This window comes from Astyanax mexicanus, chromosome 20 (assembly GCF_023375975.1).
Source record: "Astyanax mexicanus isolate ESR-SI-001 chromosome 20, AstMex3_surface, whole genome shotgun sequence".
In the NCBI taxonomy this organism is placed as follows: domain Eukaryota; kingdom Metazoa; phylum Chordata; class Actinopteri; order Characiformes; family Acestrorhamphidae; genus Astyanax; species Astyanax mexicanus.
Genome location: NC_064427.1, coordinates 33,471,898 through 33,496,086, shown reverse-complemented (window position 1 = coordinate 33,496,086; position 24,189 = coordinate 33,471,898). Strand labels below are relative to the sequence as shown.

At 39.1% G+C, this 24,189-nt stretch overlaps 1 protein-coding gene across 2 annotated transcripts in view; it reads left to right on the top strand.

Annotated features, from left to right (window-relative positions):
* robo3 (roundabout, axon guidance receptor, homolog 3 (Drosophila)) overlaps window positions 1-24,189 on the top strand; it is a 207,592-nt gene that overhangs the window by 169,668 nt on the left and 13,735 nt on the right. For both annotated transcript variants that reach the window (XM_022681365.2, XM_049468587.1), the window contains exons 7-15: window positions 6,629-6,753; window positions 9,193-9,364; window positions 12,987-13,192; window positions 17,052-17,133; window positions 17,376-17,544; window positions 22,619-22,785; window positions 22,988-23,109; window positions 23,503-23,719; window positions 23,896-24,020. In XM_022681365.2, coding sequence (XP_022537086.2) covers window positions 6,629-6,753; window positions 9,193-9,364; window positions 12,987-13,192; window positions 17,052-17,133; window positions 17,376-17,544; window positions 22,619-22,785; window positions 22,988-23,109; window positions 23,503-23,719; window positions 23,896-24,020 — 1,385 coding nt within the window. The remainder of the gene's footprint in view (window positions 1-6,628; window positions 6,754-9,192; window positions 9,365-12,986; window positions 13,193-17,051; window positions 17,134-17,375; window positions 17,545-22,618; window positions 22,786-22,987; window positions 23,110-23,502; window positions 23,720-23,895; window positions 24,021-24,189) is intronic.

The following is a 24,189-nucleotide window of genomic DNA, read 5'->3' as shown; positions in this document are numbered from 1 at the left end:
GGTATAAATAAGGCTATGTAGAACTTATACATGAGATTTTTTTTACAAAATACAGATTTTTACAATTAAGTGATTTAACTTTTTAAGTGATTAAACTTTTCTTTAAACAGGTAAGAAATTAACTTGGTCAGTAGCAAATCATGCATAAACTTAAAAATAACTTATAAATAAACTTATAAATAATACAAATTAAAGAGACCATAATAAAAAACTAGATCATCTTTACAAAAATTCATTAACATGTATAAAAACACTGCTATTAAAACAAAGAAGATTTATATCTATATCTAAATATAAGGCTCAGTGTTTTTGTTTTTCTTATGTGTAGACACGTGTAGTTTTTATATGCTTTTTATAGGCTTATATGCCGTCATGTTCCTTGACTTTTATTACACCACATGGATTATAATTTGGGGCTTTTAATATGTCTTTATTAATGTTTGAGCTTTGTATAGAGACTATATTAGCTATAAAACAGTGAAAATTAGTTTTGGGCCATTACCATTACAAAACCTTACAAGTTCACCCTATTTTATGGAAAAATGATAACTTAATGGATTATTTAACAATATACAGCAGATGCATTTTAAATGCATATATAAATATGTGGACATTTCTTTTTTTTCTTTTTTGGTATAAATGGTAATTACACTGAATAAATCTTCTCCATGATCAAGAGGAATGCATAATTAAATGGCTCACTTTTCTAGACATCAAAATGTCACTCTTTTTTTTCATGCCTGACATGTCTGTGCTCTTTCGTGTCAGTCTTTGTTTCCATGGTTACAAAAATAAAATCGCTCTAAATGAAGAATCTCCTTAAACATTTATCCAACAAAAGTGAATCAGTCATTAGAGAGATTTAAAAATCTGTATTGACTTAAGCTTAGTCCTAATCCAAATTCATGTTTCATGTTTCAGTGGAAAATCTTCATTCAAAATGTTGTTTACAGCTATTCTTAATCCTTGTTTGGGAGACTGCCCCTATATGTCTAAATGTTTGTGGACATTCCTTCTAATGAATGTTACTTTTTGTGCATTTAGGTACTTCAGGACACAGATGTGTCTAATACTTGTGGAGAAGTATTTCCAATAGAATAGGACTCAGAAAACATGAACCTTCTGGCACCATGCCTAATGCTAAATATGGGTTAGAGGGTTGTAAAGCTCCCCAGCATTTAGAAAAGTAGAACTGTGTTCTCTGAAATGATAGTGCTTCATCCAGTACTTGGAGTTCAATTCCCTTGATTTCAGAAGAAACAATGGATGATAAGGTGTCCCAATACTTAATATTGTGTTTCTATATAAAGTAAGTGAGGATTTGTTCTCATTGTGATGATATACAGTAAATCAGATTGCTGATTAGTGCCATTTCACTCAGTGGATAGATTGATTGAACTGACTATTGTTTTTAAAATGTTGTAGTGGAGTTTATTGATTATTCTTTATTCACAGCAGCACCAGTGAGGAGTGTGTTGCAGCTGATATGTAGCTGATTGTTGAGGAGGGGTGAACATATGTAGTGCTGTGCTGTAGAGTGTTTAATGTTTGTCTGTTAGTCTGGAGTGTGTTAATTGCATGTAGGGATTTTAATTGCAGCGTCGGTTAGTGATGCGTGACTCTTCACCATGTCTGTCTGCATGGCTGTTTGAGTGTGACAAGTGCCTGTCAGGATGGTTCCCCCAGGGGCTCCAATTCAGCAGACTGGCAGTGGTGTGTTACATGCCACATGTGATCGGATGATTTCGGTGTGTGTGTGTGTGTGTGTGTGTAGGAGGGTGTCGAAGGGTAGATATCAGTGTGCTGTGTGGCAGTTGTGTGTGATCAGCCATTTTTTGTTTTTGGATGTGTGGTAAAAGGGGTTACAGCCACTAACTACTCCCTATATGAGGGGGAGTCTGTGTGTGTGTGTGTGTGTGTGTGTGTGTGTGTGTGTGTGTGTGTGTGTGTGTGTGTGTGTGTGTGTGTGTGTGTGTGTGTGTGAGAGAGAAAGTAGAGACACAGCATGTGTGTTCCAGACTGTTTTGAGAAGAAAAGGGAGCAGGCAGAATGCTATTTGGAGACTCCAGAGTGTCTGAGGCTGAGAATGAAAGCATTGAGCTTCATGTGTCAGCATAAGTTGTGTGTGTGTGAATGTAGGTGGAGGTTCTGACACTGTTGACCTGTCTCAGACCAGCCAGACAGTAAAAAATTGCTTTAATGCCATCTGTTTAAACCGTCAAAATTTCATAGTGAAGTTTACTGATTGGAAAGAAGGGTTAGAATTTGTTTTAAGCAGCACAGAAATATTTCATTGTTGGTCAATGTGGAATGATTTCAATTTAAAAAATTGCATTTTATGAAGTACTTTTGCTGCAAAATATTATTTTTCATTCATTAATTCATTTATTCTTTCATTCATTGTCAACCGCTTAATCCATTTTGTGTCGCTGGAAGCCTTAAGGCATGAGACACTCTGGACAAGCCGCCAATCAATCACATGGTGTACATGCAGACACAAACCTAGTGCAAATTCGAGCACAAATTCCGAGAACATGCAAACTCCACATAAAAAGACCCCAGTCAATCCAGCTGGGAATTGAACCGATGCCTTCTTGCTGTTTTGCTGTAATTTATTGAACTTGTACCTGTTAATGCAGTTTAGTTGTGTTTACACTATGATAAAATCCAAGTGTAAACAGGACCAAAATCTAATAAAACTTTAGAAAATCAGTATAGCTGTCATTTAATGAAATTCAGATAAGGAAATGCTAACAAACTCAAACTTAGACAAGCTATTAAAAAGCTGTTAAATTACTTAAGTCTTTTTGTTATTTGTTTTTTTAAATAATCAGTCATCATAAATCAAGAGTTGCTTTTTTACTTAACAGCCCTGTGTTAAATTAGATTTATACATAATACAAAGAGTTGACTGCATGGAAGCAGTTTTTACCTTACATAAGAAAAAATATTCTTAAATGTTAAGTAATTTCTAACTATTTCTGTTCAAGTGCTCATGTCATTTTAAGTTATTTCAAAAGACAGCTGTAAGAAAGGGGAAAATAATACTTAAAATTGGTAACAATAGACAAAAGTAACAATACATTATTGTAGTGATATATTGGAATCAACCTCTTCATAATAGATATGTTCAAATTTCAGTCTGCTTATATACATGCATGGTGGTTAAAAGCTGCATTATATATATATATATACATTTGCAATCCTTCCTTGATGTTTTCGCCCTGTCATCCCTTATTACTGTACGTTCAGCCCCCTACCCTCCACTTCTAAAGCCCGCTGCCATCTCCATTAAGTGCTAATTATTCATCATAGCCACAGGCACTTTTCTCTGTGGCTTTCAATTCTAGCTGTTAGGCCCATTTTGAGAGTGAAGCCCCTGGTGCTACAGGCTGCTCTTACACTCACAGATGAAAATAAATAACATTTCCTGCTACATAATTGACATGATTTTCTCCTGGCGGTTAGATTCAAGTTTGCACGTACTGTAGTTCGCATGGATATGGGTCACAGCAAAGCCCTGATGTCACTGTTACCGCGGTTCCGGGATTGGGATTTTGTTTTATTGTTTTTACAGTTTGAGGTATTGCATAAGATACAGAAAAAGAGAAAGAAGTGTTTTGGTGAATTTCATAAACATTTCCTCCGTTGCATCAGCCCATCTGGGAGAAGGTGATGGGATCGATATGGACCAACCTGTAGATGAGTATTGAAAGCTATGGAAATGGAAATCGTTACATACTCGTCACTTGCTTGGAAGTATTCTGGAGCAAATTGTGGAGACAGGGGACGTGTCTCGGATTTGACCTGAGGGTCAGGGTTAGGGTCTCTGCTTAACCTCTGGACAGCGCCCCCTGAACCTTGACGTCCCGCCTCTCAGTTGGGCTTCGTTCTGATCCAGTGAGCTTCACGCCTGCAAGCTGTGCCCGAAGCTGTCTTTGTTATTTGTGTATTTAATGTTTGGCCATGGAGGCTGCAATGAGGCAGCTGTTGGCTGAGATGGAGAGAGAGAGAGAGAGACTGAGAGACATTCACAGAGTGAGGAAGAGAGAGAAAGGGGAAATGCACATAGTTCATTAGATGCATTACAGTCTAGGTGTTGATGCCCCAGAGCATGTTGACCTGATGGATTGGCTGGAAAGTCGAGGTGAGCTACAGGAGACACCTTGCTCCGGTATTAATGCGAGGTGTCAGAGCGAGTGGCTCACTCTAGCCGTGAGTGAAAGAAAGAGAGGGAAAAAAAAGTCTTGGAGCCACGGAGCCACGCAGTGAAATCAATTAGCCATTGAAGGTTAAAGGTGGCAGCATCACCCATCCACAGGCCTGTGCTAAAGGGCAATAGCTTTGGGTTTGATCAATATCCCCTCCCTCGGTCCCCGCTGAGGGATGTGTCTGAAGCCTGGAGGTTGTTTTCCTCTCCCTATGCGAAAACTCCATAAATCCCTCAGTCTAGCCGAAGGAACCGGGCTAGCGGCTAGCGTGGGGGTCCGTGCCCACATGAGGCATGGATCAGTGGAGCCGGGTACGGAGGCCTGCAGGCAAGATAAGAGCTACAGATTAACAGCCATCACAGAGAGCCATTGATCATCCTCACTCAGAGGGCAAGGGCCAAGGAGCAACAACAGAGAGAGGTGGAGAGAGGTAGAGAGAGGAAGTAAAGAAAGAGAGAGAGACAGAGAGAAACAGAGAAAACTCTGGGTGAATGGGTCTCTTCAAAGAACTGAAACCGCTACAAATTGCCATCTATTAACCTTAAGCCTTGGATTTACTGTTGCCATTAAGTTGCTGATTGTGAACAGGTCTGGGCTTTGGGTGTAGAAAAGTATATATTATTCTAGATTTTAAATAGAATTCTTGTGCTTCTTCATTTTGATGATAGCATCTAGTATCACCTTTATACTTCATATGGGCAAAAGTATTGGGACACCTGCTCATTCTGAAATCAATGGTATTATAAAGATTAGCTTTTTGCTGTATTTTTAAAGGCATTGCTGGTACAGTTTGGCAATATTCAGGAATATGAGTGATAGTGAGATTAGAGAGATGTTTGATGATCACCAACTCACCTCACCTCACTGCCAACTCATTCTCAACTCATTCAAAAAGTACTGGAAGAAAAATACAGTTCCAGTTTCTCCCAAGCTTCAAACTGACGGGCTCTGTATCACTTTTGTCTGTGAATGGCAATTATTTGCTCTAGAGGGTTCTATTTTTTATTGGAAATACTTCTCAACACAGACTAGGTAAGACTAGTTATTAGGCTAATTCATGACTGTCATCAGACAGGTTGTTGATATTCTGCAGATGGTTTCTTGACTGGTTGTCAAGTGTCTAAAAGTGGACTATCCAACTTAAGCCTTCCCGGCATCTGTGGGCTGATGTATCAGAGCTTGGGAACTGGTGCTTTCCTCCAAGCGCTCTGGATGCCTAGTAATTCTGCATTACTGACAGGTCATAAAGAGGTAGTGGCTGACTTCATGTATTGGAAAAGGCATGCGCTTGTCTTCTAGTATTGGGAGCTTTAAATAATAAGTAATAGGGGGAGTCCTAATGAGTGGCGGGTTAATTGGCTTAGCTAAATTGGGTAAAAGAAAAGAGTCTTTTTCTATCGCTGCATTCTTTACTACTTTAAAGGTTCTATAGAGAGATGTTTTTTTTAATCCCAAAGCGTATCTTCTATCACCATCACAAGCCTACAGCCTTCCTGTTTTGCTGTATGCTAAAAAAAAATGGTAGAAAACAGTAAGCGACCAAATATATTGGTATGCAGTCTTATAAAAAGACAGGAAGCACAGTCATTTCTAGTGATTAACTTCACTGGTCGGTGCCCAGACCTACAGGGAGTTTTACCATGTTTTCCGAGTCCAAGTCCCCATTAGCAGACAGAAATCTGCTCTTGGAGAGAGGATCCCCAGTGCTGAACGCAATCTGGACCGGTTGTGTTCAGTCCCACAGGCCTGCATCCCACAGGCTCTCAGCAGTGGAAGGTTTGTTATACGCTCACACACTAGAGCTCGCAGCCCACACAGTGCCAGTAGAGAAGTGCTCTTCAGAAAGTGCATCCACTGTGCTGCCATGTGTTCTGAAGAGCCTGCATGAAAGCCAAAGAGAAGGAACCTGTCATAATTGCACTCTCCAAAACCATTTCTGGCCTTTGGGTCACAATAAGCTACAGCAAAATACCTCTAAATCAATGTCCATCAAACAATGTAACTGCTTTTGTTTCAGTAAGTGCTGCATTAAGTGTCTGAATAAGTGAGAATAGGCATATATGCATTGAATAATAAATAAAATGATGTTGTATATGACTTTGGTGGGTGGCTGTGTTTGCCTTCCAGTCATTTTAAGGGTTTGGTGTCAGTACAAACAAAACCATCCAGAATATCCAGGGTTGACGTGTGTGTGTGTATGTGCGTGTGTATGAGAAAGTGTGTGTATGTGTGTGCTGTGAACACTCCAAACAGATCACTCCAATCATGCTGCACTGCACTGGTGGCCCCAAAGCCTGGCATGCATGTTCAGTGTCACCCAAGACAGCTTTACTGCAATGCTGAGAATTGCAATAGTTGCAAGGGTTGCCAAATATAAATATAATATAAATCACCTTAACCTTTTCTTCTCTCTTCAGTTCCTCCTCAGATTGTGGTTCGTCCACGTGACCAGATCTCAGCACCAGGACGCACCGTCACCTTCCTGTGTGGCACTAAAGGGAATCCCCCACCTGCTGTGTTCTGGCAAAAAGAAGGGAGTCAGGTAAGAACCGGCACCTCACCAGTGCTTCTCTACTGGCATGCCAAATGTTAGGAGAGCTTGAGAAAGAATATCCACATCTGTATATATTGTGAGGTGCTATCTTGTGAGTGAGGTTTACAGTTACCAGCATGCTCATGGCAATTCAATGTGAATTATATTAGAAAGAGTGAGGCTTGAGAGTGGAGTATTAGGAGTACATCATCGAGGCTAATGTGACATGTGCAGGTGCGATAGATCGCATATAAACCAATAAGAAGCGGAATTGTATGTGTTTATACTTCTAATCCATCCACAATCAGACTCACTTTATCCGGATGGAAAGATTTATCTGGATAAGTTTTTTTTTTAACGATGAGAAGTCGGAATAAAAACAAGCTAAAATGAAATAGGAGTAACAAGGCTTTTTTTTTAATAAAGGAGTGTAAAGTACAGATAATTATGTGAAAATGTAAGAAGTAGAAGTAAAAATTTGTCTAAAAAATAATCACTCCAAGAAAGCATAGATAATATTTTTTTTCTTAAGTAAAGTAATAAAGTATTTGTACCTCTGACAGTGTACTCATTTCGCTGAATGCAATTGTGTCCTCACAAAAATCCACCTTACAAAATGTAGTAAAAAACTTTTCCTGGATAGAAGAGAGATAGTTACTCTAACAAAAGCAGAATAAAGAAATACAAATGTTTTAGTTCAGTTGATTAAAAAATAAATAAATAAATAAAGTAAGTGTCCTAATACTTTTCTCCACACTTATGTAAGAGCTGTAATAAATTAAGCTCTAACGGAGAAAGTAAAAAAAAAAATATCCTACACAATCCAAAGCTTGGAGGAAGGATATCTTCTTATTTTTCTTTTTTTATGTTTTTTTAAGCCATATGTGTGTGTGTGTGTGTGTGTGTGTCACTAGTCAGAGGTAGGGATGGCATGTCCACATGACTGCGGGTCATGAACTTCTTTCTGAATAATCGTGTTTTCTGGGTTTGTATGTCTGTGTGCATATACTGTATATATATATATATATATATATATATATATATATATATGTCTGTATATGTATGAGTGTGTATCTGTGTGTGTGTGTGTGAGCACACATAAGGGGCCACAGATATAGAGACCATATCAAAGGGGTTTAGAGTGACCGTGGTCAGGGCCAGAGGGGCCAGGGTGAGGGGGTCAGTGGATAATCCCTAAAAACGAAACAGTAACACACGCGCGCACTTACACACGCACACACACACATACACACACACGGACACATGCACACTCCTCCCCCCTAGCCAGCTAAGACAATGGGGCAGCTGTCAGTGTTGCTGCTTTGTGCATGAGGAAGACTTCTTATCCTTAGGCCTTTGTGTGTGACCCCTCTGTCTCTGTGACACCCTCTACACACACACACACATGCACACGCACTGGCACACACACACACACACACACACACACACACACACACACACACACACACACACACACTCTAAGAGATAGGTCCTCCTTTGTTCTGTGTATTTATGTGTATTTATAAATCTCACTGGTTGCCAAGAATAGCCAAAATGCCCAAATGACAACTACAACTCTATAGCATTCATTGTTGTAACAGCTTTGGAAATGCAAATCGACCATTAACTGCCATGATCTGTATCCAATTTATGTCCCATAGCTTATCTATTTATGGGATACTGTATCATCTGGATACTAATCTCATTTTAGTGCGCCTCTGATCTCTGCAAGGCCTATATATCTGATCTCATGTCCTTTGTTATTAGTTGCTATCGTTTTGTGATGTTTATCGTTTTGTGTATGGTGCTACAGTAGTGCTACGTGTTTAATATTCATCTAACACTCAAACATGGATACAATTCATACAACTGTTTAAATTAAATACATAATAATTCTATTTCAAACAGATATCCTGCCCTGGTAATCTATGAAAGTAAAATAATAAAATCCCTAAATCATTTGCACTTTTTTATGTATTTAAATTTATTCCAATTAGGCTTTTAACAGGCACAGCAGTCAGGTTTTAGCAGTTGGACTGCAGCCAGTTAAAGGAAAGCAAATGAATGTTAACAATTAAATGTTTCTACCCATTTAGCTTGATCTACCTCTTTAGCAGTGTTGGTGATAGGCCTACATTGCATTTAAAATGTTAATACAACAGATTTACACCTGAACAGATTTTTACATGTTTCTAACAGTTAATTGTATATTTATAACTGCTTATAATGCGATTCAAGTGTTCCACAAAAAGGCTCTAATGCTGTATGTTTAGCCACATCATACAAATGGATTATTATCCAAAGAATTGTACATTTTGATTAGTAGTAGCATAAACAGAGCAAAATAGCATGTAGGTGCAATATAATAATGCTTGTAATGATATAGTAGAGTGTTTAATAATGATGTGTCTCGTCTGTCTGTCTGTTTGTCTCTGTGTGTGTGCGCAGATCCTGCTGTTCCCAAGCCAGCCTCCAGCACAGTCGGGCCGCTTTTCAGTGTCTTTGAGCGGGGAGCTGACCATCAGTGATGTGCACAGTGAGGATTCCGGGTATTATATCTGCCAGGCCATCAGCGTCGCGGGGAGCATTCTCACCAAAGCCCTGCTGGAAGTGGAGGATGGTGAGTAACAGCACCAACCCAGTTTCACTCAGCTTTTTGATTACAGTGCGCGTGTGTGTGTACGTGTGTGTGTCTATGTGTGTATGTGGGTGTGTGATGAAATTCCCCACATAGACACCGGCATATAAATCATCCTTTAGCCCCTTTGCACAGAGACAGTAAGAGTGGATTGATATTTTAATATCAGTCTAATAGCATTAAGCTTCCAGGTCCATAAATGTAATTGCATTATTTGTGCAAGACTTGATCACGAGCGTTTGAGTAATATTTCATTTGTGTTTGAACAAACTGCCGCTTTGCCTGGTGCGCTTCGTTTCCCCGAACCCAAATAAATTAGAAACTCTTCAAAGCCGTCCCAAATTAAAATTTCTCCGTCCCCAAACGAGTGAGCAGCAGGAGGCAGGGGAGACGTAATGAAAAAGGACAAGCCGCCATCACACTAAGCAAATAACCCCTGCAACATATGCCCACTCCCTCCTGTTCCCCACTGACCGATAAACTGTTTATACATCATGGGTGGAAGTATGTGTGTGTGTGTGTGTGTGTGTGTTTGTGTGCATACACGCTAGCCTATCGCAGAATAAACACCAGCATTAACCGACACACATTTGCCTTTCAGTGCTGTAACAGCAATACATTACTGTGTCAGCAGAGCAGCATTAACTACACTATCTCTCTCTCTCCCTCTCTCCCTCTATCCCTCTCTCTTTCCGTGTCCTTGCTGAGGGATAGCTGGATTAAAGCAGCAGTCTTTTGAAATGTGATCATATTTCCTCAGCAGATAGTCCTCCTCTACACTTTCCTTATGTGATATTCTTATAATGTCCTCTGAAAAGTGCTCTACACTGTTACTGAAAGCTATAAACGGGAAAAGCTATTCAGCAAAAAAGTGACGGTGTGAAGATTAAGACAATAAGGAGAATCTAATGTTGTAGAGGAGAATGCTATAGAGAAGTACCTCTGAGCATTTGTCTCTTTTTTTTTTCTCATTTTGTAGTTCACCATTAGCATCCATAATAACACTGAGTCTGTGCATTTGTGGCTATGGAAAAGATTAATGATGTTTTGAGCATTATATTGCATTATGCTTTCTGCATAACTAACAAGTTCAAAAGCACATGAGTCGGGTTCCCAGACAAAGATTCAGCCTGGCTGTAGACTATATTTTCTTTCAACTAAAAAATCTCTATTCATAATGTGTAACGTCTGAGACAAGGCCTTTCCTGTCTAGAAAACTGTCCCTAAATGTTTGGAACTACCTCCATTTGTTCTTTAACCTCTAATTGCATTATTAATTTCTCCTATCTACTTGGGATTAGTAAGACCTAACAAATGTAAAAACTAAATTATCTTTGTCCAGGAAGACATTTTTGCAAAAAAAAAAAAAGAACAATGTCGTCATAGGGGGGCAGTAGTTTATTTTAACTTTTTTTGCACTCAATTAGTCCAAAAACAAGTCTTAGCTTTATATAGTAAGTTAATAAATTAGTTTCAAACATCAAATTCGGTAAAAATTTTTACTTGGCCCTTGTTTCTGTCTGGACTGGCTGTAGAAACCTTAGACTGGGATTCTCACCATCTTGTTTTCAATCATTTAAGTATATTGATGTCATGTGACCACTAAATGGTATAGGCAGTGTCTTTATATGAGGCCAAATGGTTAATGTTTTAAAAAATGTAAAAAGTATAATGCTGCAGAAAAGCAGAAATGTAATGTCCACATATGAGGACGCTGGGTCTCAAGAGAATAACATTCCCCAATTCTTGAAGCTTCTTTAAATTCACAAAGCAGCGATTGGGTGTTGATGCCAAGACAGAGCACATTTCTAGGGCTTGTGTAGTGGAATGTCATGATTGTAATATTTTAGCTAATCAGTGTATAAGCTAACACATCTGGCATTTTATTGACATAATAAGATTGGCAACCTCACCAAAATAGGCAAACTGGTTAGCTCTGTGCTCAAATGTTTTTGACAGTTCTTGGCTACAGTTTAAATAGGTGGTGCTATAAAAGAAACTATTGTATAGCTATGACTATAGATGTGAATAAAAAAATATAATTTAGATACATAAGTGTCAATTAAATGCACACCATTTGTTTCTCTCGCATACAAAACTGACTAAAAACAGATTTGCTATTTGAACTTGTTGCATCTTAAAAATGACACAAGCTAAGGACCTTATCTTGTATGAAAATGACCTCCTTTACCTCATTAATAGAGATATTGAAGATTCTAAACACGCAATTCAGATCTCTTACTTCTCATCTTCCCTGTCTGTTAAGAAACAGAGGATTATAAATATCGAAGTAAATGATGAGTCAATTATTTATTAATGCTCATGGGTCAACCAAGGGGTCGTTTTGCGGTGACTGATAAATAAACAGTAAATTATTCATTCAGAGTCTGGAATGCTGAACCCTTACACTGCTTCCTGAAAAAAAGCAGCTTAACACACCTACTCGATCTTGTGTGGTGAAGATGTGCTGACTCTGCTGCCCCAGGCCCTATAGAATACTCTACACTGAAGCGCTGAAGCACTGCCTCTGATCAAACTCATGATTCATCCTAAAGCCTTGATGTATGGCTCATGACACCACACTATGCAAATAACGCATCCTCATGAATTCTTTCTTTTCTTGTGTTATAAAAGTGCAAGGAAATTGAAAATTGGTGATTGGCGGTAATGGTCCCTGTTCTTTTCAGCTCTGTCATGTTGGTCCAGTAGGAAATCTATAGTAGTGATCTAATGGACCTAAGCACAATTAGGGGTTTTACTGTGCTGCTTAGTGCTACATTATTGCAACCCATAGATTGTGCTGAGAAGGAGGCAAGCTGAAGTAGAACAAATGAATGATGTTAAACACGCATTTAGTAGGATTTCTGGGTGTTGTTTTTTATGTGTTAGCAGTTGTACTTTTTGTGTGCCATTTATTGGTACTGGGAGGTTAGTAGCTAAATAGTGGTGGATACTGATACAATGATAGGTAACACACACACACAACCATTAAAGTGTTTTTGTTTTTTAATTATTTGGTTGCATGAAAAATGGCAATATACAGCTCTGGAGAGACCACTTTTTGCACCAGGAGTGGCGTAAAGCAGTGTGTAAGACTGGTGGAGGAGAACATGCCAAGATGCATGAAAACTGATTAAAAAACAGGATTATTCCACCAAATATTGATTTCTGAACTCTTAACAATTTATGAATATGAACTTGTTTTCTTTGCATGATTTGACGTCTGAAAGCTCTGCATTTTTTTTCTTATTCTGCAAATAAATGCTCTAAATTACAATATTTTTATTTGGAATTTGTGAGAAATGTTATCCATAGTTTATAGAATAAAACAACAATGTTCATTTTACTCAAACATATAACTATAAATAGCAAAATCAGAGAAACTGATTCAGAAACTGAAGTGGTCTCTTAATTTTTAAAGAGCTGTATATATATGTAAGTTTAACTTGATTACAAATATACTGTACTTGCATGCACTCTATATATAAAATATATATACAGTTATCATTCAGCAGAGGAATTTGCATCCTCTTTGTAGTGATACAGTATTTTTTTCATGCATAATTTCATGTCTTCATTCATATCTTCTCTTTTATTTAAAAAGCTCCATCTGATCGGATCCCACCCATCATCCGCCAAGGCCCGGCCAATCAGACGCTTGTTCCTGGAACCACTGCCCAGCTGCAGTGCTATGTGATGGGCAACCCGTTACCCAGCATCCAGTGGGAGAGAGACGGACAAAGGATTCTAGGGAATGACGAGCGTGTCACACTAATGGACAATGGCACTTTACAAATAACAGCCCTCCAGGTACTGTAAACAAGTGTGTGTGTGTGTGTGTGTGTGTGTGTGTGTGTGTGTGTGTACGTGTTTTGTTTGTTCCTTTAAATATTGGTTCCCAAGAGACATTAGCAAAAAGCGCTTGTTTTTTTTATTATTATGTCTTTGTTATTTCAAAGTTTCATTGCTCCATGTCTCATCTGACAGGTACCATATGCTGTTAGACTCACGTCTTTTATATTTATCTCACAGCACAGCAGCAGGCGGTACAGAACGGGACACACTGTGTGTGTGTGTTCATGTTGTGTGTAGCACTCCAGTCGATGAAGGGGTCAGGTGTGAAGTATTCAAATTGACAGCTAATAGAAACATCTCATTTGTAGATCTGCTATTAGTATCTGCCCTGTGTGTTTGTGGGTGAACCAGCTGTCACGCAGGAGAGGTGTACAACAACAAAGCTGCTGATTATGACAGTATAAACATTATATACACATATAAACACCAACATACTGTTTGTAAAATTAACAGTAGTTTTCATTCAGATTCATTCAGCCGGTGTGTGCGTGTGTGCATGTACGCACGTGTGTACATGCTGTGTGTTTTTAGCCGAGGGGGCACCCACCACAATGACCAAGGATGATGGGTTAATTGATTGCGGCCAGGAAAGATTAACGATCGCTCAGCCTTTAATTAAATGCTCGTTCGGCTCTAGAGAGTGAGAGAGAGAGAGAGAGGCCGTGAAAAACAGAGCGAGAGGTCATGTAATCTCTATGAGCTACTGTACTCCCAGCAACCCTGCTTTGTAGTCAGTAGTCACTAATGAGTAACTGATTAAAATTTTCCTGATTGCTATCTTCTCAGCACCCACATGCAGACTGTTTGACACTCTTCAGCACACATCACCGTACTTGCTATGCGCAGTCAGTATAATTATATCACAAAGTGCGCCTTGTGAACACCTGCAGTGCAAAAGTGAGACCGTAACCGCTTCATATCCACAGCGCTCTTCATTTAGCTCCGTTTGTCATTTGGGAAATTTATTAAAAGCATTGAAAAAATGCTGCTTTTTGCCACACTGCCAGCCACCTCTGATCTTGAAAAGAGGCAGCTTATTATAGTATATACATTACATTATATAACATAACATTATACTGTATATATACAGCTCTGTAAAAAAAATAAGAGACCACTTAAAATGATGTGTTTCTTTAATTTTACCAAATTGAAAACCTCTGGAATATAATCAAGAGAAAATTGGATGATCACAAACCATCAAACCAAGGTGAACTGCTTGAATTTTTGCACCAGGAGTGGCATAAAGTTATCCAAAAGCAGTGTGTGAGACTGGTGGAGGAAAACATGCCCTGATGCATGAAACTGTGATTAAAAACCACCAAATATTGATTTATTCCACCAAATATTGATTTCTGAACTCTTAAAACTTTAGGATTGTGAACTTGTTTTCTGTGCATTATTTGAGGTTTGAAAGCACTGCATCTTTTTAATTTTTTAATGTATTATTTTTTTTTGTTATTTCAGCCATTTCTCAAAATAGTTCGCCAGACTATTTAAGATAACCTTTTGCATTTTGAGTAGAAATGTTCTATGTTGGATCATATTTAGGGCAGATATTTATATGTAATATTTGAAAGAATCATTTATCAGCTATTTTAAGCTTGATCCAAGTCCATTCCACATGTATATATATTTTATTAGCATATTTTGTCAGCATATTTTGGCTTTCATCCACATGAAAGCACTGTTTTATATAACTAACAACAAAGTTTTCAACAGTTCTCTCCAAGGTGGGGACATTTGAAAATGCTGTTTTTCATGTTGTCGTGTAGACAGGCAAAACAGAGCCTTATTTGAATGCTGACATCAGAGTGCATGCATGTTTTGTCTGAATCTCATCAATAAGTTGTAAAACTACAATTTCTACACAATTTTGACTTTGACTAGAGTACATCCCACCTAAACCACCAGCATTAAGAAATTGTAAAAAAAAACATCCATAGTCTACATTATCCTAGCAGCAAACCTAGTAGTCAACTACAGTCAGTATGTATGGTCATATTTTTATTCTACTCATTTACAAAAAATCATATGTTTTGTTTTATATTTGAATAAGAGTGGCTGTGTTGCAGAGTGGTAACCCTGTTCTCTATGGCCTCTGTCTATTTTGACCCTCTTTAGCACTCTCAAACCAAAATGGTCATGTGCGACACAACATGACACTATGTTTTTAACAGATGGCTGTAAAGAGAGATGGACACTCTGACCCAAAAAAAGAAAGAGGACTGAGAAGGAGCGGCATAGACCTAGAAGGACATGCATCAATAATCGGAAAATTTCTCATGCAATTTTTGCCGTGATTAATCAAAAGACACCCACTGAGCACGCTCAGTACTTGACCAGTCAACTACCTGCAGTGTTCATGGCCGACCAATTAAGTTATGCTGTCATAAAAATATTTGTGCGTCATGTTTCAATAAGTAACTGATATATATATATATATATATATATACAAATACCTCACCCAAACTGTGAAGCATTATGGTTTGAGGCTGTCTTTTTATACATGCCCACATATTTATCTATTTTTAACATGTAAAATCATTACATATCAATTTTATAGTTGATAATCTATGGATTAAAATCTAAGTATAGTCTTAGTCTAAGGTCACACAGTATGTGGCTGAAGAAAATTCAGGAACCGTAACATTGAGTGCCTGGTAATATAGGGCCATGCCCTGCTGTATGTGTATATGTGTGTCTGTCTGTGTGTGTGACCTCAGAGATGTGAGTTGTGCCCCTGAGCTGTCACAACTATTAGATCTTGGTCACACAGAGGGAAAAAAACAGGCAGCATCTTCCACTGGTGTAAACAATTTCAGCCCCGGTCCTGCCCCTTGGTATGAGAGTAAAAATTTAATGGCTCTCACCTTCCATGTCTACCCCTCCTTTCCTTCTTCCCTCCTCCCCTGTCTCTCTGTCCTTTCTATCTGAACACACACACACACACACACACTCCGACCCATCTTTACTGATTGACTGTGCTATTGATGACTGTGAGTGTCCTGCCAGAACACACTGGACAACCACTATAGAGATAAAGTGATGGGTCATATTTACCATTATGACTACACAAATAATTCCAGTAGGTAATTTGAGGAGTTTTAAGGTACTTCTTTTTGTTTTTGTTTGTTGAGCTTTAATTCTGTTCAGAAAATTATCTTTTATTCCCATTGGAAATGTATACTACCATAAAAATATTAGCTCATCATCACCAGCATCATTTTAGTCTAATATCATGAGGCAAAAGATCAGTCATGCCTTTGTTCAAATCTCATTAAACTTTAAAGCATGGTGGCGGAAGCATCATGTTTTAGGACTGCCTGAGCACTTGGACGCTTTGCAGTCATTTAAGAAACAAAGAATTCCAAGATGTAATAAACATTTAAAAGCAAAATTAAAAAGTGCAATTTTATTGTATTAGTTTAGTTAGATTGTGTTTGTCTATAATTGTAACTTAAATAATAGTCATACCTCTGTTAAATGTTTTATTATTAATCAAAACAGAAATCCAAATTATGTCTGATGGCTTCCTCACTTGATTTTGAATTTTGAACTATTTATAATATTATTTATTGATTCCTTTGATCTATATGATGCTATCTGTCGTATCTAAACTGTGTGGGGACGTTTTATCAGTTCAGTAACCTTAGTTCACAGAAGTTATGTGTGGTATGTGGTCCAGCAGTGTATGCGGGGAGGTGCTGAAAGTTAAAGACCTCAGAGCGGAGATTTATCACAGTGCCAGAGTATCTGCAGGCTTTATGCTGTTGTATGTCCATACGAACACTGACCCTGATCTTGCTGTTGCTAGGAAACGGACTCGGGGGTCTACACCTGTGTCGCCTCAAGCTCCAGCGGGGAGACAAGTTGGAGTGGAGTACTTACTGTGAAAGGTAACACTCACAAACACACACACACACACACAAATCCTTATCTCTAGTTTGGCGATTTATTAGACAAAACTATGTCCAAGAATGTCCGAGTTACATACTTTAAAAAAACTTCACTGTCATAACTTTTTATATACAGATTATACAGTATGCTGTAGTTCCAAGTGATGACTGTAACATAAATAATAATTAAGCAGTATATTAGTTTATAGACTAATATTTTGTTCTGTGTTTATGCATTACAGACAGTGGGGGCATGACTTTAGCTCCTGCCTCAGAGCCCTACCAGCTGCCCGGTCCTCCCCAGAAGCCCGTTGTGACAGACGTGACCAAGAACAGTGTGACCTTAACCTGGCAACCCAATGCACATGAGGGCGGGGCCGCGGTCACATCTTACATCATCGAGGCCTTCAGGTATGCACTGTGTACTGCAGCAAAATTTCTCTTCTCATGCATATGCATAGATGAATAGACTAATAGTCTACTGACTACAGATGAATAAATACAAACAAACACACAAACACATTCATTTCCACTGCACGGTATCTACACTACATGAATCTACTTGATTTTGCTCGCCTTTTGGTGCCTGGTACCTGGTTGGTTTCCAGTTTTAACAGTGACTCTTGTTCAAAGTTAGTAAAATTAGTTTCAGTGGCAGAAAATTATTACCACAAAACAAGGAACGTTTATACCCTTATAAGCTACCATTATGTGTCAGATTTTTTTTTTATTAAACTAAATTAAACTATTGTGGCTTGGAGATACTGTGTACAGGGTATCTGCATTGCTTTGCATTGAGTGATGATTCTAAATAAACCAAGTCAAGTGAAGAGGCTTTTGTTGTAATTCCGTCTGAGTACACAGTACACAGTGCAACAAAATTACGTTCCTCCGGAAATATCGTGCAACTTGGAACAAGCAGTATAATATAGATAACAAAAAGTGCAAATGTGCAACAATTTATGCACCTTAGAACAAGAATACTACGATAAATACAATAAAAACAGCAGATGTTTTAGTCAGTACTCTGTTACCAGATACCAAATTTGCCTTGTGAACAAGCAAAAAAGAAAAATAAAGGATCAGGTAGATTTGTGAAGGTATCACACAGTGGAACAGTGCCAAAACAGTTTTAACTGAGCTTAGATTGTTCATCTGAGCCCAAGTATAGTCCATATAGCTGTATTACTAATTTGATGTTATTGAGATTATAGGTCAAAGTGGTCCAAATCCAGCATATTTTGTTGCACATTATATCTATAAATGTGGCCTATTTCTGACATGAACAGATCAGGCACCTGCAAATGAATAGCATTCCACCTGGAACTCTCCGATCTCGGCGTTCCACCTGGCACTCACATCTGTCCTCGTTCTTTCATTAACTGCTTAAAGCACTGGCTGTTCATAGCCTTCTTTGTTAGTGGTATACCTTATAAACCGCTCAGCCACTGTACATGCCGTGAAATATATTAGAAGTACTATTGCTTACAAATCTAAAAAAGGACTGCTGCTTTAATTGCAGTGATAAAAGAGGATAAAAAAACAACTGTGAAATATGAAATGTGGTCCAACCCAAGCCTAATAGATATTGAAAGTATTAAAGAATGATGTGCAATCTTTTGTTCGAATCCAGTTAAACCCTTAATTCTGTCAGGTTGGACAAATATTACAAGCTCTACTCCCTCTTACATTCCTGCGTCTGTTTTTTTTTTTCCTTTGCTAGATTTTAGCACCTTCCGCCAGCAGCAGCTCCTCTTGTAGGACATTCTTCATTTTTTTATTAATTGAGTGTCAGTGTGTCAGGGATGTTGGCCAAGCGTGACAGACACGGGGAAAGTATAGCCCTGTGGGTGCCCTATCCTTGACCCCCTCTCTCTCTCTCTATCTCTCTCTCTCTCTCTCTCTTTTGCGCTCTTTCTTTCTCTCATTCTTTCTCTCTTTTTCTATAAGCTCACATATATACGACACAGTGAACTCTAACCTACACTTAAGACTCGTATTGCCCTGCAGCTGTAGAATCCATATCTTCCTGCCTCTTTGAACACCACCCGCCTCCACATAAAGCAATAAGTTTAGCAGCACAGCCCAGACAGACTGAGGGCTAGAATATGACATGCTAATGAATTCAAAACGCAGTCCGCCCGGACAGCTCTTTAGGCTATTGTAAGCCTGCTGAAACGGGGCTAGCTCTAATTACAGAGCCGACGTCCTGTGGGCTTCAGAAGCGAGGGCTCATAGAGGGCGCGATGCAAGCCGTACGTACAGCAGTGCCACACACACACACACACACACACAAATACAAACACACATATACCACGCGCATACACACAGAGCTTCATCTCTCCCTTTCATGGCCCCTAGGCAGTGGTTTGCACTAGCACACGACCCAAAATTGATTCTTTATAGAGTGCTCTGGGGGTGAATGGCATGTTTACAATAACATTTCCTAGCCTGAGGTGCTGAGGGACATGGAGGGAAGGGAGATGGAGGATGAGGCGTGCAGAGAAAAAGAAGGATAGAGGAAGGAGGGGTACAAATTGAAGGAAAGGAAGGTGGAGGTGACAGCTTTAAATGGAAAAATTCAGATTTATGATACTACCACCCCTACCGTATTCACTGGTGAAGGCATGCTTATAAAGCATGAGAAACGAGAAGGTTCACTCTTAAACGTATACATGGGTTCCATGGTGGTTCTTGGCTGGCTTGAAGCGTATGGTTATAGAAGGAAAAACTTTGTTAAAATGGTTTGTTAAATGTTAAACTGTAAAAGAAATCTCCATATACACACATATAGGCCTGTTATGATAACTATACATAATTTTGGGAAAGATATTTTGTCCCCATATTGATATTATTGATATATTGTTAGGTTGTAAATGATAATAACATGTATTATTACATGTATTAATGTTATTTCACCCTTTACAGAACAGAGGATTTTTAATCAATAGTAAATTGGAGATTCTGTTTTTGGCTTTCATACTCCATTTCCTACCCAATTTGAAAGGCTATTTACCAAATCACCATTTATATAAACACTCCATCAATAACAATGCCCTCAAAACTTGTAGGGTGAAGACTAGCACGTGCTAATTCATCCTCACAGATGCATTATGCCTTCCTAACCAACATCACACTGGTTGTGATAAGGAAAGGAAATGCCATCAACCCAGCTCTAAGAAAGCATTGATATTCAGCACTCTCTCTGACTTTGGCAGCTGATGTCTTCAAGCAGGCTAAGCTATATTTAAGTTAATGATTAATGGCTATATGTAGCAGGCTAAGATATATTGCGTGATTAAAATCTGTCAGCAGCCAAAATGTTCTCACACTGGTGCATGAAATGCAGGTCCATTTGGACTCACTCTTTCAAACTTTATGACAAAAATGATGCAGTCTCTGGAGAAAAACAGCTGATAGACTTGAGTGACTTGAATGTCTTTATCTGTCACACTCTATGCTTATATATGGATGCACATATTATTGATGCGTTGGTCATTGTGTTTATGTAAGCAAACAGGCAGGTAAACATAATTTAGGCAATACTGAGGTCAGCAAAATTTATTGAGGTCAGGTTGAGGTCATAAATTATACGATAGGTCGATAACATAATTACTGAGACTGTGTTACAAAAATGTCTTTAAGGAACCTTTTAAGGGAAGTTGTTGTGTCTTTGTTATGACAGCTAAAGCACCTTTATCTTTTAGAATAGAGCATCTTCTTTTGTGCTCATCCTCATATGTGTAGGCATTCTTTATAAAGGAGAAGAAAAAGAAGAGTGGAGAGAAGAGAGACCAGAACAGGCGACAGGAAATAGAAAGAGGTGTGTTCGTTCTCTCAGAGCCGATGGCCAAAGTGACCTTGGATTTATGGCCTCTCTGGCAGTGCTTCAGGCTGAATATTTACGAGCCTCCCGGTGCTCCTGGCTCGATGTAATGGTGCAGGTTGGCTGCGCAGGGGCTGCGTCTGCAGCGCGAGGAGTCGCGGGGGGGAAATAAAGCGCTAAACATGGCACACGTGATGGCTGCAGTAAACAAGGGTGCTGGTTAACTGCAGACAAATGAAGAGACATGGAGCAAAGCTAGCGCCGCTGTGGACAGATGTGCGGCCTTAAAATTCATGACTTCTTTTATTACACAGGGAGATGTATAATGTGAATCTAATCTAGCTTTACACCTGCAGGGACTGAACAGAGGAGTCTCTTGTGCGGCTTTTAGGAAATGTGATTATTCCTGGATTTGGGAGACCTTGGAGAATCTTCTTTTTTAAAATGAGCCGAGCACCGCTGCTATCTGTATAAAGTTCTCAAGATTGAGAGCTCTATTACGTTCCCTTGAATATTTTATTATACTCTTTGGCAAGCAGTAAAATAGAATATATGCTAAATTGCCACTGCACTACATAGGTGCACTTTATAGCAATACAATTACTGACAGAGGCCCATCTGTTGCTGCACAGTGTACACTGATGAGCCATAACAGGCCTGTCTTAATAATTACATTATGGACTTATCGTACAGTAAATGGACATGCCCTTATTAATTTTATGCTGACCTCAATATTGTTTATTATATCAATTTACAAATTCCTAGTAAGGAACAGGGGTGTCGCCATGTTTTCCTTCTAAATCAGCACCTGTAAAGCTAAGCTAAGTTAAGAAAAATATATATATATATTGAAGTGGAATGAGCACTTGTTAATTTACACTAATTCTTATTCTGAAAACTATTTATTTGGGTGAGTAAAGCACTTCTATTTACTTACAATAAGCTTAGATTTCCAAAAAGGCTAGGTGCAGCAGCATTAGCAACTAACTGCTAGCACTAGCCATGGTTAGCAGCTAATGCCCCCAACACTTTCGTATCAGTAGTCAGTTTCTCCTCACTGGACCACCTGTTGACTAGATATTTCTATGGATGATGGACTGTCCTCCACCCAACACAGATAAAAACCTAATTTTAACCCAAGACTTTACTTCAAAGCAGGTATGAGCAGATATGAGCAGTTATATCAGTCTTCTATCGCCAGCTTGCTCTGTGCACACCAGTTGCATTCAGTTCAGCATTCAGTTGTTTGGTTCCTGGTGTGTAAGCTCTGCTCGTGCTAAAAATAGCCCTGTCATCACAGAGCACTGTCATACATCCAGGAACCCAGCGGTGCCTTACTTCAGCAATGAGCAGCGTCATCCAGCAGAACATGTAATGGCTATCTCCAAGCTTGCAGATGATCAGCCATGACACTGACATTCACAGCTACACCACACACAGCGCTCCCGCAGTGATTCTGTAAATGACAGGGTAGCACAGAGAAGTGAATGCGGTTTGTGTGGTGCTCAGTGGATTTCTGCTCAAGGGCTTGAATTGTTTAATGCTTGTTTTTATTTTGCAGTTGTAATCGTCAGATGAATGAAAAAAGTGAAAAAAAAGTGCTCAATTGAAATTGAATATTAAAGTTTTGAAGTTTTTGTGTGTTGTTTTGTTCTGCAGCCAGTCAGCAGGTAGTACCTGGCAGACAGTCGCAGATCTGGTGAGGCTGGAGAAGCATACAGTTAATGGTCTCTCTCCCAACACCATCTACCTGTTCATCGTGCGAGCGGTCAACGCCTATGGCCTGAGTGATCCCAGCCCAATCTCTGAGCCAGTTCGCACACAAGGTATGCATGTGGGATAATTGAACTGTGGAATGCATCATGATCATGCAGGATCTCTATACAGCTGCTTTGTGGCTTTGTATAATAAATAGACTTGTCATGGCCTCAGTTTATTCAAATGAATAGAAATGTATAACCTATTTAAAATAAGTCAAATAAAGTGATTTATGTATGGTCTGATGTTTGTATTTCTGTTTACGTTTAGACGTGAGTCCAACTGGACAAGGAGTGGACCACAGGCAGGTGCAGCGGGAGTTGGGGGAGGTGGCTGTGGAACTGCAGCAGCCGGTACTGTTGACTGCATCCAGTGTACAGCTTGCTTGGACTGTGAGTACTGATACTGACAGTATCTACCTTCTGAATTCACTGTGTAGCTTTGAATCACATGAGCAAGTCTATTGATTCCACACAATAAAATGAAAGGTAATAGGTAAAATGTTCTTAACAGTGATGAGTAACAATAAAAATAGGCTTAGAATGTAATGTATTTGTATTGTAAAGTATGATATTAAAGAGAATTTTAAAGTTTAAAGTGGTGTCAGATCAACTACGACTACAAATCAGTTAAAAACAAAAGCAAAAGCTTTACACTTTGTTCTAACTAAAGTGTCCTGACTAAAGTCACTCCTTTGGTTGCAAGGTCAGTTCACACCAAGCAAGATCATGTTGTAATTACTGCACTAAGTGTCCTCTGTGTGTCTTTCTCTTGTTCTCTAACAGGTTGACCGTCAGTCCCAATACATTCAAGGCTATCGGCTGCTCTACCGGCCGGTGGGGGGCTCCTGGCTCCAGCAAGATGTTAAGGCAGCCCCCGAGCGCAGCGCTGTCCTCAGCAACCTGCTGAAAGGCACTGAGTACGAGGTCAAAATCAGACCATATTTTAATGAATTCCAGGGCATGGACAGCCGACTGCTGACACTGCGCACTCCTGAAGAAGGTGAGATTCTGCTTTAGAGGGATTTTATTAGATTTAAAACAAATCCCAACATAATAGCTTTTATCAAAGGCTCTAAAGTTCCAGTGTTGTTGTTTTTTTTGCACAGTACACTTAGACACACTTCCTGAGCCAAGGATGACTTTTAAACTTTTACTTGTTATTGTCTTTCCTGTCAGTTCCCAGCGCTCCCCCTCAGGCTGTTACTGTGTCAACAGTCAAGCTCAGCAACAGCTCCAGCATCAGTGTTACATGGCAGCCTCCCCCCGCTGAGATGCAGAATGGAGTCATCCAAGAGTACAGGGTAAGAGGATTGGCCATTCAGGTAGAAAATTGAATGGAGCAGCCCAACAAGATTTCTATCTGAGAGACATGAAGCCTTGGACCTTTTTTTGTTCATAACAGAGTCAGAACTGCAGGGAAAAATATTATTATTCGTTCTCTTACTAGCCAATAAAATATTGTGAAATACA